Source organism: Perissodus microlepis, chromosome 7 (genome assembly GCF_051167445.1).
Source record: "Perissodus microlepis isolate ML-2025 ecotype Zambia chromosome 7, ASM5116744v1, whole genome shotgun sequence".
Lineage (NCBI taxonomy): Eukaryota > Metazoa > Chordata > Actinopteri > Cichliformes > Cichlidae > Perissodus > Perissodus microlepis.
Genome location: NC_140467.1, coordinates 34,462,842 through 34,477,707, shown reverse-complemented (window position 1 = coordinate 34,477,707; position 14,866 = coordinate 34,462,842). Strand labels below are relative to the sequence as shown.

At 39.2% G+C, this 14,866-nt stretch overlaps 1 protein-coding gene across 2 annotated transcripts in view; it reads right to left on the bottom strand.

Moving 5' to 3' along the window:
- The window catches only part of lrrtm4l1 (leucine rich repeat transmembrane neuronal 4 like 1), a 61,984-nt gene extending 50,332 nt beyond the window's left edge, over positions 1 to 11,652 (bottom strand). Inside the window, exon 1 of one of the 2 annotated variants that reach the window (XR_014800761.1) lies at positions 11,040 to 11,652. Coding sequence is in view for 1 of the 2 variants with exons in the window: in XM_084934780.1 (XP_084790906.1) it covers positions 11,040 to 11,043 (4 nt within the window). In the remaining variant the exon portion in view is untranslated. The remainder of the gene's footprint in view (positions 1 to 11,039) is intronic. The other variant, XM_084934780.1, reaches the window with a different exon arrangement.
- Positions 11,653 to 14,866: the final 3,214 nt, after the last annotated feature.

Below are 14,866 nucleotides of genomic sequence, written 5' to 3'. Positions count from 1 at the left end.
CAGAGGTAATTTGCTGAAGTTACACTCAAATGTGCACACTAAATGTCAGCTGAAATGGGCTTCAAATGCAAAAAAAGCAAAAGTTATTACACAATATCCTAAAATATATATTTTCTCCAATTACCTCACCCAAGGCCAGGTTCCAGTGGCAACCTTTCCGAAATCCCATAAAAGTGACACTGCCCCTCCCCCCAGGACAGAGTGGTCTCTGGCAGGCCCAGCAGAGTCAGCTGTCATCTTCCTTGGCGGTGAGACAAGTTGATATTTCATTTGAATGCACAGTGCTCAGGCACTGATGCAAAGGCTATTACCCAGAGTGCCCAAGTGGGTTGGCCAATAGCGCTACATGCTGCAACAGGCCACATGCTGGGGCACTTCAAAGAAATGAAAGTGTGGAGAAAAAAAAAAATAAACTAAATATTTCTTATTAAATGTTCTACCATATAAAAGATAATACACATTAAAAGGAGGGGTGTATGAGGTGGCTTTTAAAGGTTATTGACTGGCAGAAAAGTATAGTTAGCTTATTATATTTAAACATTCGCTGCAGCTGTGCCTGTTTTAAATTGGAAAATAGAAGACCGTCTACACTATAGGCTTAATTGTCACTTTCTCTTTCTTTCTTCTCTGTAAACATGCCAACATACTAAACTAAATAAAGATAGGATGTGACTGTGAGAAATACTGATCCCAATATGAGGCTTTAGTCTAGAAATAAAAGAGTATAATACATTCTAATCTGTATTTTTGCATAACCTAAAGCTTCAGGTAACACGATTTCTCCCAGTCCTACTTCCTGTGCATCCTTTTTTTACCTGACACTTCTGTTCTGACACAGCAGCCAAGAATTTTAAAGTGTATGATGTGTGATTGAGCTTAGGCAAGCAAAACTGTAGGGTACTACAGCATGTGTGATATATTACACTATTGAGTGTGTTCACTCAGATTTAAGGCACATAGAATTAAAAATACTTCCAGAGGACAGAAGAACGTGACATATTACCAGTCACGGGGCCTATCATGCAATTGTGATTAATTGGACACAGTGGCATTACAATATTGAAATGAAGTACCTTTTACACACTTAAAACCCATTATTTTACGGCCATTAATTTGAAAATTGGAGTCAGCTGTAATTTCAACTCACAGCGAAAGCATGAAGCAATATAAAACAGCTGATTTATGATAAAAGCTTATTTTACTACTACTGGAGCTGCACATACGTGCATACAGACGAGCAGCCAGTCCTACATACACAATACACTGCATATGGTGAGCAAAATATATGTAAAAGTGGAGCTTAATAGCAGTAATAGAAAAATACAGCTTAAATGGGGCAGCATCCATTAAAATTTTAAATGAAATGGGCAGTCAATTCTGTGAGCTCAGTTATTCTGTCTGGATTTGTGGGAGACGTAGTAACTGAGGTCTATTGAGTCCACGACCTACTCAAGCATAGCAGTTAAATGGGGAAATGAAGACAGACAGAGCTGCTCTTACTGGAACCTTCACTAGGAAAAGAGGCATAGAGTTGTGTGCAAATAGAAAAGAAGTGCAACCACTGCAGCGAAGAATTAGCCAAATGCTAATGAACTTTTATGTCATTAACTTGATAAATAAGGGTGAAGACTGATGAGTGTTCCACGTAGACCCCATTTGTGCATCCACTCTGTACAGTTGTTTGAGGGTATGCTTTGCCATTCTGCCCAGCAGATGCAAAGTGTCATCTGAAAGGCTTCTTTGTCTTCGAGATCTTCTCCATTTCTACTTTTCTGCTGAACTGGAATTTCATATATAATAACAATGAAATCTGTTATTATAAGATATAGTCACATCTTAAAAGTGAACTTACTTCTAGTGGCCATGTGAACAAGTGCGTATAAAAAAGGAAAGAAATTCAACATCTTGGTAACTTAACAAAAGCAGTAAATTTTAAAGTTATGCACGTTAACCCAAAACAAAAGTAAGGTACATTTGCACCGCCCTTCACAAATGTAGAATTGGACAGGGAACAGATAAAAGTGCTCTTCAATGCACTTAAAGAACTCTTGCATCAGTTGCTTCAAACAGGGAAAAAAGTGGCTGATATGATGTTCAGTTGGTGGGTTGGTTGGCTATTTGTCAAGGAAATTTCAGAGAATTCAACTGTTTTGGGAGCATGACTGAATAATTTTGGTTGATAATCTGTTGCTTATACTACTCTACGCATTGTTAAGTTATAAAAGGTATGTGCATTCAGGAAAGCTTAGGCAGTTCTTGTCATGAAATTAAAAAAAAAAAAAAGAAACCTGTTGCTGCATGGGATTGTGTTTATGCCTTTACTCTTTACATATGACAATACAAAATATGTAATTTGCCGATAGGCACGCCTATAGATTAACTCTTCAAGACCTAATTTTGTAATCAATATTTTTTAAATCTAAAGAAACTGAGGTCACTTGTTGGCAACCAAAGAACACAGAACACATGACAGTCAAAATAACTGCTGTCAGCATCAAGTAGGCAGGTCCCAAGTGAAACTTTTCTCAATTTTGGGGTGAGCAATTAAAGTGACTACCAATGGGAGGGAAGGCCACTGTTAATCAACATATATCAGGGTTACCTAGGCAACTGGAGCCTGTAGTGACATTCCAGGCAACCAAAGGCCAACACGCCTCCTGTGTGAATGCCCCTTAAGCATATAATATTCCAGATCAATAGGATGAGTAACATAATTCCTTGTTTATGCATTTATTATTTATCCACAACTAACTGTAATAAACATCAATACCTATTTATAAATCCTGTGCAGAGGTGCTGAAAGTAAAGGCTAACGATGGATATGCTGCTTCCACTGAGAATTCTTGATTCTGACGGGCAGACAGTAAAACCAGAGATCACTGATGTAGGAACCAGTTTGTAGACCTAAATGAAAGAGCTAATATTAACCTGCAGTTAAAGACAGCAAATTCATGGCTTAGTCAAAGAATGTCAGGAAAAGGAAAGAGGACTTGTCTTTAGCTAGCTACAGTGAAGAACGAGCCTGTGGGTCTAAGGGACTGCTGCAGGGGAAAGCAGAATAACCCCACGGAAAATAAAGACATTTGGATAAAGTTGCCAGTAAAGTGTGGCAGGGAAAGTGGTGGTGCGACAGAAAGTTAACACCTCTGGATGTCTGACAGATAGAAGCAGGGGAGGAGAGGGGAAATAATGTCTGTGTGTGTCAGAAAGAATACCACAGTATCGCAGCTGGAATGGAGAAAGACTGGGTGTGATCTGTATTGTTTTAATTTGAGTATGTGCAAACAATTACTGAAAATTAACTCCAGGTTTGTCAAATTTGATAGAGCTTTAACTCTATGAGCCAGAGTGTGTGAAACATCATGTCTAAAGGTACGCGTTGCCTAGCAATGCGAGGATTTCACCTTGCATTAAATTTTAAAAACGGAACAAAAATTAGATGAACACAAAATGTTAAATAGTTAAATGGTTTAAAGCAAGTGGCCATGGTGTAGGGAGGATCCTACCAATGAACTTACTTCTTTAAAAATAAATGAATCTTGTTTATGTTTCCATGAGCTAAAACTAAAGGGTTAAGGTAATCTTAAATTATTTTATTTTCCATCAAAAAAAACCCCAAAACAAAACATTATTTTCAATTTTCTTGAAAATAATTTGCCGGACCACATCAGGTCAATTGGCAATCATGTTTTAAAAAGGAAATGAATTAATTCTTTCACTTGTTGTTCTTTTTTGGAGGTGTCGACCAATTAAATAATCATTACTACAGTTTAGACTGGCGCTCTAACCGATGTCATTTAAGTGAAGGAGCCCAGCAAATAAAAACATGACGACTAAAGTGATGTCTCACACAAGTCACAACCTAATGTAGAGTATTTGTACACACCACATTCTTAATTTGCAAAGAGCAAGACCTTTAAAAGGGCTAATTGGTAATTTTGAATGTCAACATTTTTATACCACCAGGTTTTTGTGCCCATGAAAGCTGCTCGCTTTTGAAAAAGCCAGCCTTAATGAGAAGAGTTGGATGGAAGTGCTCTTAGCCATGTGACTTTTTAAAGTGAGCTTCAGCCAGCCCATTCTGGTCTGGTGCCTACAGTTTTCTCTCAGCCATACTGCTGGCCTGATATTGGTGTGACTTTGAGCCTCATGAATATCCATAAATACACATCTGTTTATGCATGTGTGAGTAGCCTATGTTTTTCTGAATATCACCGACTATCACACAAATGACATATTGAAAACTGAGAATAATAGATGGAAATCTGTGGTACTTAAGAGATGTCAGAGTACTGTTTAACATCCCCATTAAAACTTTAATTATCTGGTGGTTGCAATGTTTTGATCTGACATGACGTGTCTTACGAAGATCCATGAAAGACAGGAAGCTGCAGGAGTGTAATTAAAGTTATCAAACAGCGGACAGTTTTTATTATACCTTGATATCTGCTATTTTATCTAGCTATTGTACTCTTTATCTTTTCTAGTCTAGTGGAAGACGTTTAACTCCTTGGTTGAAAAGATACACAAAATTTTAAGTGCAATTTCTTCACAAATAATAAAGCACAATATAAAGTAATAAGCACGTTTCACTCCAAAATTGATTTTTCATATTATTTCCTTTGGCCTTTAGTGCTACTTATCCATCTACATTGAGTTGGTGCGATTAGTCCAGTTTGGAAATACTAGCTGTAGAACTGTCTGTCTTCTTTCAACTATACAGGAACTAACTGAATTTGCTCTTCCAAAAAAATAAACACAAAACTTCCCTTCAAGTAATCATTACATAGAAATCCAAAAATCAGCCAGTTTATGTGACACAATGTAACCACTTGATGAGCTCCACCTTGTCATATCAGTAATATTAACTGGCTGAATGTTTCTATTGGTTGGCAGATACTGTTTGTCAGAAAGACAGAAAAAGTCACTACATAAGATTGCTTGGAGTAACTAGGTCATGACTTCTGCAATGAGATATTGCTGCTGAGTTTTTTTTAAATGTATTTTTTGGCACACTGCACATCACAAGGTCAGTGCCATTTAGTTTGATTATGTTTAAAAGAAAGAAGACATCTTCATACAGTGGATACATCCAAAATAGGGCAACTCACACCAAAACAATCTTGATGGATAAAGAGATTTACGGGCCAGAAAATTTTTTACATAAATTTGATTTTGGGATGAACTGTCCCATTATTATGATGGAATTTACTGTTCTGGTTGGGGTGGATCTGCCTTTTATTTACCTACCTATATAATTTTTAAGAATCAGCATTTAAAGAAAAATCTTTGTGTCTTAAGTCCAGGCAGCATCAAACTGCATGAAGCAGACAGGCTGCTTCTCAAACTGTTCCACCCAATAAATCAGCCATATCACAAAGTCTTCCATCTTTACACCCACAGCGCTTTCCATCTCAGGCTGTCAGTGACAGCTGAAACTCTTCACAGCCCCATAACATCGTACATATCAAGAACTTTACTGCTCCTGCCTTTCCTATGGGCCTACACACTCACACACATGCACAACTTATTGGTTTATAAATCGGTGCAGAGAGCCAGAGTGCTCTGCAGATCAATATAAGTGCTGATGTCAAAAGATCAGCACAAACTGAACCGTTTAAGCTGGCCACTGCAAAGCACGTCTGCTGTAAATGTTGAGGAATTGACAACAGAGATGATGTTAATGCATAAGTGTGTGTGTCCAAATGCGTGCGCGTTAGAGTGGTGGCATGCTGATAATCAGCAAAGGTCGACAGCATTGCAGGTTACTTTCATCCAAAATTGTGGCAAGATACATTTATGTTTAATCAGAATTCAGCACTTTGTGCCAGTGATTAGTCAGTCCCAATGTGCATTATAATCAGTTTAATTATTTCTGTTGCTCATTCTGTAACCAGCTCATTTTACTTTGAGAAAGCTATATTGCATTAGATATCTGAACTCTGGATCGTGGATTCTGCCTTCATTATTTTAACTGCTTCTTACATTGGTTTTCACTGGAGCCAGTTAAAAAGAAAAAGAAAAAAAGGGGGTAGCATAGATAGTTGAAAACAAGGTGCATTTTCTTTTTCCAAAATGTTTTTGCTATCCTGAAAAATCAAGACTCCTGGCAGAAATTCTTCAGAATAAAGCACCAAATGCACAAATTGCTCTGAATAAAACATATCCAAGGCACAAAACTGGCATAAATATTATCTGAACAGTTTCTTCTTCTCTTCATGTGTCTTCACACACATGAAGATGAGCATACACGGGGATGCTGTGGTAGTCAGAATAAATGACAGTGTTGGTCATTACTTTTCATTATTTTAAAGCCCCTGGAAACCTAATTTCTAAATCAGCCTCTTACAGGTCATATGAGCGATGGGCTACTACATAAATTAACACTTTCTCTGCCAAAGTTAGAACCACTGCAGGTTCTTTCACATAACAAATTGTCATCATGTGCACAGGTTGGAGTGTGGGGGACATTACTGGAATAAAGTGATGTCATGTACTTCCATGCAGGGAGTGCAACATAGTCATGAGTTGCATTTTATAACTGAATTCATCGTCTGCCTAATGCATAATAGTTGCGGCCAGTTTAAGAAGATACGCCATTAGTCAGAGACACAGGTTTCATCCAGATTTTTGTTTGTGATTTGGGCAACGAAATTTCTTTGGTTAAGCTTAGAGAAAAACTGTGCTTTTAGTCAGCTGAAGCAAACACCTCTGTCAAGTCACCGTAACCTTAACGACTCTCTTTGAGTGTCTAAATATAACCATAAAAGGTTGAATGAAGTTGAAGATTGCAGGCACTGCAAGCGGATAATGTGATGGAAAATTGGATTGTGGGGAGAGAGAAAAAATGAACACAGTCAAGACATTTTCAATGACAATATTGTTATGATTTGTCTAACATATTAACTAGAAACCATTACTTGTAGTATCAAGATATATATTATAACTCAATACAATAAGTATAGAACACAGTCTTCAATAATTAAAATTGATGACAAACACATCTATGCTCAGCAGCCACGACATTAGGTACACCTGTTCAACTTTTTGTAAGGTACATACCTAATCAGAGAATCACATGGCAGCAACTCTATCTATTTAGGCATCTAGACATGGTTGAGATGACCTGCTGAAGTTTACACTCAGCACCAAAATGAGGAATAAAGTTGATTTAAGTGACCTTGAATGTGGCATGGTTGTTAGTGCCAGATGGGCTGGTCTGAGTATTTGAGAAACTGCGGGTCTGCTGGGATTTTTCCACACAGCCATATCAACAGTTTACAGAGAATGATCAGAAAAAGAGAAAATATCCAGTGAGAGGCAGTTCTCTGGGTGAAAATGCCTTGTTGATGCCAGAGGTCAGAGGAAAATGGCCAGACTGCTCTGAGCCGATGGGAAGGCAACAGTAACTGAAATAACCACTCATTACAACCAAGATGTGCAGAAGAGCATTTCTGAATTCACAACATGTTGGACGCTGAAGCAGATGGGCTACAGCAACAGAAGACCATAACAAGTACCACTCCTGTCATTTCAACTGGCTCACAAAAGCTGGAAAATTAGAGGATTTGAAAAACATTTCCTGGTCTGACTAGCCTTGATTTCCTGCTGCTTGCATCGTTAGCCTCGAAGATCACACTGAGTTCACTGTACTGCTTGACAGTACATTCATCATATTCAACTTCTGACAGAAAATAAGTATTTAAGCGAAAATTAACCTTATATCGTCACATCTAACTATCAAGCATAAAGAACCTTTAAGCTTGACAGAAATGTTGTTTTTATTTCTCAACTCACTATGTTTAAAGTTTTCTGACAAGTGACCTCTTGTGGCCACATGAATAATGACTGTGGTAACTGAGTAAGAGGTGTTCGATGATGTCACTGGCGGTTTCTTTTAACCAAAACCCAAATCTCTTTCCTATTTACCAAGTGATTTTAGTTGCAGAATCGTAGCAGACCAGAATAATTTTGGATAATTAATTATCTTTTCTGTTGCTCAGGCTGGTGGACTTGCAAAGAAAACAAATCAAGCCAAAATATTAAGAAGCCTGCATAATCAAATGTAAAACCATGACAACCAAATTCAGGCCGTGATGCACCTCAGTGGCATAAAACATTATCATATGCCTCTAGCTGCAGAATCTTTTTCTTCTCCAAGCTCAGCTCCCACTTCTTACTGCCAGACTTTGTTCTCAGTTTTGTGTGTCTGCCCATATTTCACCGTATCAGTTCAATGTGCGGGACACATTGTTTGGGAAAGCCATTCACAGCTGAAGTCATTGCAGGATTTCAAGAAAAGGAAAAAAAAAATTGGAAAAGGCATTGCTTTTCAAAATAGCCCAACAGTCTGCACAACAACAGGGACAAAAACCCTTCAAATCAATGACCTGGAGGTACTCTGAAAGAATCTGCTATATTATGACAGTTTGATGGCACGAGTGGGAAGCAGTACAGAACATATTACTAAACCTCAGCAAAAAAAATGACTAATGGGGACTTTCAGTCATTCTCAGAATAAGGAAAGATTCCTCACAATGAGAATAATTCTTAGTGGTGGCTTCAGCAGGTTTTAAAGTAGCTAGAGCTACAACTGTTTAGATTGTTCAAAGTCAGACTTTTTTGTCTCGACATTTTCTATAAAGTAGAGACAGGGTTTTGTAAAAGTCATAAAGTCGTGGAAAGTCTAAAGGAAACTGCAACAAGTTCTGTTATAGTTTTAATCCATAGGGCAGAGAGACCTTGTCTTTTACATAAACTTATTTACTATATTTGATTTAATTAAAACTTGGCAGTATTACTGGCAACATGAATTTAAGAAGCTGAGGGAAAAAGTAGACTGCAGGAGCTGCAGAAAAGTGGATGGTTTACTGCCAAGAGGAACCTATAAACAACAGTAGATCTCCTAATTATCTGCACTATTATAAGCCTTAAAATGTGAAATTTAAAAAAAAAAAGCTGTGCACACAGGTGACTTCTTTTTTCTTTTCTTTTTTCTTTGTTTTCAAAGACATTCAGTTGAGGCTTTTCAAGAGTGCTCCATGGACTAATTAGTGTCTCAGTCTGCTTGAGGAAACTGACGGATTATTGAATATAAGGGATGTTATTTCAGTCTAACGGCTCTGTTGCTCTTGTCTGCTCAGTTCTGCTACAGTAGATGAGTGTGTACGGACAGACTGGTGAACACCGAGATCCTTGTGTCATTTATTGTTGTGGGATGAATACAAGTTTCACTGCTTGGGCCATGGAGAAGGGAGTTCACATCCATCACTGTTTAGCTGTCAGTGAAATTGCACACTGAGCAATTATGCACTGTAAAAATATTACTTGATTGTTTGTTACCAGTTTTGAACATGAAATGGTCAAAAAGAAAAATGTGAGATGTGACATTTTATTGCATTTCTATTTTTTTTTTTTTTTTTATCAATGCAAATTGAAACTGAGTCAGTCTGGCAAAACAGGCACAGTGAAGAAAGTTGTTATGGGAATTATTCACAGTTAGACCAAGCTATTAATTGATTAATGAGAGGACAATTGAGCAATCTTATGTTGATGCTAAACTGTTCAGCTGCGAGTTTTCTGTATATGATATTAAGATAATGCCAAGTTTTATTGTTGAATTCACAAAGAAAACTTCAGCCCTGCCAACAGCATAAACTTCCCCTAATTAATCAGCCCCTGAATGAGGGAAAACAAGGTGATGGGTGCGACTGGGATGTAAGAGAGCGCTTTAGTGAGAAGTGTGGATATCCTAACAAATGCAGCCACTTATTCTGGGTTATAGTAATTGTGATGACATAATTAAAATGTGCTCATTAGCAGCACTAAGCTCCTCATTACTTGGGAAAATGCCACAATTCTGCACAGATGTGTAGGCACCATGTTTTCCTTGGGCCTGTTTCAGCTTTTCATTAGATTTAGTAATAGAAAAATAAAAACAAAGAAAAGGCACATAAATCCAACAGAAAATCAAGTCAAACAAAAAGAGTGGCTGCAGTGTTAGGAAGAGTTAGGAAAAAAGAAAACGACTTGGTTTCAGCATGTGGTTTCAGTGCACCACATGCTCTGGTCCAACGGTGCGTGTAAGCGCTCGTGCATGCCTGGATATGAATAATAGTCTTTCACTGAGCTATTCAACAACAAAAGTTGCACTGAAAGGAAAGGACATGAAACATCATGAGGTTTTCTGTTTGAGCAGCTCCAGACTGCTTGAGAGTGACAGCGTCATTTCATCGCATATTCAGTGACAATCCCAAACACCCACAACTTGTTTGAGGACCCCAAGTATATGTAAAAAAAAAAAAAAAGTGCTGGAGCTGCAGAACACGAAGAAGCCCCTGAAACACTGAAGAGAAGTGTGGGTTTGTAAGGCTGAGGAGTGAATTTAGCTTTGGAGCACCCACAGTCAGTAAAATGGAGGAGGTGATAGGCAGTGTGGGATGAGATTGTAGGTACCCAGAGCTGTCAGGAGAAGAGGGGCAGTCAAAACATGTCAGTGCTTAGAAAGGAGAAACAAGAGGGGGTATGAGGTGGAAGCTAAAGAAAACAGGCACATCTCACCACCATTTTTTTTTTTTTGCCCGTTTCAGGTCAGGTTCAGATTGGGTGAACAAACTTGCCATTGCAGCATAAAAATCAAGGACAGTTAATGAGCTGTTCAGCTTCAGCTCGTGTTGCAATGTCTCGTCGACTGATTCAGATTAGGGCTACATCACTTCCACACCAATAAGGTGACAGTAGTCTTCTCTGTCTCCTCGCCTTGATATTCACAAGCATGAACTCTCCCGTCTGTTTCTTCCTTCCTTTTCCCCCCCTCCTCAAATTCCCAAATAGAAAACGAAAGCCTCTTTTTTTCAAGTACTCACACAGATTCTGAGCGAATAGGACAAAAGTAGTCTCCTGCTCTTAAATAAAGGAGATGCCAGCTTGCTGCGCATTAATATGCCACAGAAGACTTGGGGATTTTTTTCCCCTAAACGTCTACACATTCACAAAGGGCGGGAATCGTTTTAAAACGACACAGTTCTCCACTTACTTACCCATATTGTCTCATCGGTCCGTTCCCTCCGTCCTCCGTAGCGCTATCCACCGCACAGATCACGACTTCTCTCTTGTCTTTTCTTGCCAGTACCTGGAGAGCCGAGGAGCTCTTTTCGCCCCTCACGCCACGGGTGACTCACCTGCCTTCATTCTGAAAAACTGTCTCTCGATTATAAAAAAGCTTTTAAAGTTTGCGCACATGCTTCCTCACACGAAGCAACTTTCCAGACCTGTCGCGAATAGCCGTGTCATCAAGCCCTAAGTTGGAAGCCAAACGCCTGGCTCTACAGGGTTCTTTTACCCTGATAGACCCTTGGTCTCGGAGCAGGTATCTTTAGAAAAAAAAGAAAGAAAAAAAAAAACTGCAACCAAAAAAGCAAAACAGTCACGCTGCAAAAGTTGAGAGGTTAAAACGAGCATTTACCACTGTGATCGCTTGCAATGAACGGCTGTGCGCCAGGTGTCCTCTGCGCAATCGTCCAGCGGAGCAGCAGAGGCGCTAGGCACGGAGCACAAGCAAGCACGGGGGCTCCTGTGCAGTGCTTTGGCGAGGTTTGCGTGTGCGCGCACGGCCGCGCGAGGGAACGTGTGTTCGCGCATGTGGGAGAAAGAAAAAGAGAGAGAGGGAGAACACGTTCGACGCAGCATTTAACAGCTGCAGGCATATTTTTGGTCATATATGAAATTTTTATTTTCTTTTGTTCTTATTTTTTTTCTTTAGGTTCGTCTGCTTCTTCCACCGCCACCACAAATCAGCGGAGGAGCCGCCCCCCATTTAACATGCTTTTCCAAGTCTATTATGCAGGTGTGGAGGATATGCTGAGGGCTATATGTGGTCGTCATTATATCATGAGTGGGTAGCCTGCCTGATCCCACCTCGTGTTGCATAATTATTGCAGATAGATCGACGGGAAACCTGTTAGAGCGGGGAAACTGTTGGACAGGGTGTCGGGCTAATTAAAAATAGAGGAATAAAACATTGAAACATATCCAGATATTTCTCTGCAGGATGGCATGACACTACTACTGAGAAACCAGAGAGATAGTGGTTGTTTAAGTTTTGCGTAATTGTAAAAAATTACATTCTGATATCGCATTCCTCTCTTACATTGAAGATACCAGTTTATAATGATTTCAAATGTTTGATTTGGTGCTTCCTTTTTTGACTCACTTTACATTCTGACTAATCCCTGGGATGGTGTTAAGTCACCCAAACGGTACTTCCTTTATTTTAGATGATTCAGACACAGAGTTAAAAAAGGAAGATCAATTATAAAAATGTGCCCATTATGAAATAGCTTTAAGTTTAGGCTTGACAGACTGTGGGCTAAAGTGATTCACTGAACGTTTTATAACACCATGACATTGAAAGTGCCAGGTTTACACACATCTTTCTCTCACTCTTGTACAAGTGCCTTATTGAGGAACAGTCCACATGTCAAGAGCCTGAGAGTCAAAAGTTGTTGTAGTATTGTGTAAAAGTCTCGAGCTGCTACTTGTTTCCTAATATTTTGCTTCCAAGGATCCAGAAATTTTTTTAAATTTGTTTCCAGGCTTTGTGGAGGTCATTCCAAGTTTTTCTTTGGACACTGGCTGCTTTCACTCATTTTCAATCCTTGTAACTGACCATTGTTCTTCTTGTTGCACTTAACACTGACCAGTGAATCATTTAAGTATTTTTTTTAAAAAAAAGGCACCAAACTCAAGGGGTGAGCCAGTGTTGTGTCTACACATCACAGATCACTTAGCAAAGAACCAATATTAAACTGTCTCTTTAGGCGCTTATTAGCAGGTATTAGCAGACTGTCACAAACACATAATTTGCTTCCACTGAGTGCTTGAAAAGAACAACTGACTTCTTCCTGATTTGTGAGTTTACCTTTCATCCAGGAGGCTTATTCTGTTCTAAAACATCTGAGATTCTCTGATATTTTACCCGTAGTTGTCCTGTTAAATGTGGTCCTGAGGGTCATTGCCACGTACGTCAAGGAGTACACAAACATAAATTACTTAAATTAGTGAACTTGCACAGGAAAGAAACGCAAGCATTTAATGATGGAGAAAAACGGGGACTAATGGAACAAGATTGTCATCTCTTCAATGGCGCGTTTGTCAGAGGAACTCAGAAGAAATTTCTTCAAGCATAACATTCCAGGGCACTTCAAACACAGCATCAAGCTCAGACAAAACTGGTTAGGCTTCAGTGAGGATCCTTTACATGGGAGAAACCGAACGGCCATTCAACAAACACAAGGCATAGCACAGGAAAGCTACGTTAACAGGACAAGACTCAGCTGGACGCCTGCATCTAGAGAAAGGACATTGTTAGTGTTATAAGGATGCTAATGTTCACATTTTGGACTGAGAAAATGAATGAACGAGTATTGTTGAACGGAGGCAGTGACTTACAATTCCAGCCAGCAGCCAGCTACAAGTCTTGAGATCCATTCCCAGGTGTTTCATCTCCCACTCACACCTTCATTTATGTGACCACAATAGCGCAAATGATGGTGGTGTTGGGCAATGTCTCATACAAGAATCACACCTCTGCTCTGGTGATGATAATGACCCGCACCGTTGTTCACATCTTGTCTCATGTGGTAACTCACATGATTATTAGTGGGCAACGACACTCAGGACCACCTCCAATGAGACAACAAGGGGTTAAATACCCAACAATTTCCAACAGTTGTTTTTATGTTGTTGGACCCCTGGGCGCAAATGTCTGGTGGGCCTTGGGGTACTTCTTTTGCTGATCAGTTTTGTTTTGTTTTTTCTCTAAAAATTCTATTAGAAAATGTATAAGGATATATTTAATATTTAATCTGTCTTTGCACACACACACACACACACACACACACACACACACACACACACACACACACACACACACACACACACACACCTGTTGTCTCCTTCCTCCCTCACCCTCACCTTCTCTCTGTCTCTGTCTGTCTCCCTGATGATCTCCTTCTTTTTCTCCTTACATCTCGTCAGTACCATTTCTCTCCCTCTGTCTCTTGCACTTGTTCACCATCCCTTTTCCCGATTAGTGTCAAAACAATAATTAATGCAAAAGCATTGCTCAGTGAGATTTTCTCAGAAAAAAGCATGCTTTTGGGACGTGTCCACTTACAACAGCAATAAACAAGTTTTTTTTCTTTATTATAAATAAATAAATAATGCAGGCAGCATTGACGTATTCCCTGGATGTTTGCATCCTTGCTTGTGAAGGACAGTGGGCCCTCCGCTGATGTGAGCAGCCTGGCTTCTTTATTTAGAGCCTACTAAATTTTCTGTATATATGTTATATATATCTTCCACTGATTCATGTGTAATAAGAGGAGCTAAAGCAATGTCAATACAAACTGGGCAACACAGATGCAAAGCAGCATGTTTTCCAACCTATTTGTTTGTTCCTTGTGTCGCTAAGCTGAACAGCTGTAGAAGCACAGTGATATTTTATGGATCAAAACATCTTTGAATGTCAGATATGGTCTTTTTTTTTTTGAACCAGCTGTAAACTAACAAGAGCGCCTTTATTTTACTCATGTATTTATTTATTTATTTAGTTGAATTTCAACTAGCAAGCTGACCATGTCTCCTTGAAGCTCCCAAGGCTCAGCCTTTCAGCTCTTTGCATACCACACAGCTCAAAAACATTCAGCTATGCTACATGTTCCATAGCGTTTTACACATTTTTGAAGTGGAATCTGCGATAACACTTTCAGTGGCTAAGACAGAGAAAACACTTGCGATTAAGAGTGAGAAGTACTGTAAAATTTCATTTAACAAGCATATGAAGGTTTGTACCTTGTTCTGTCAC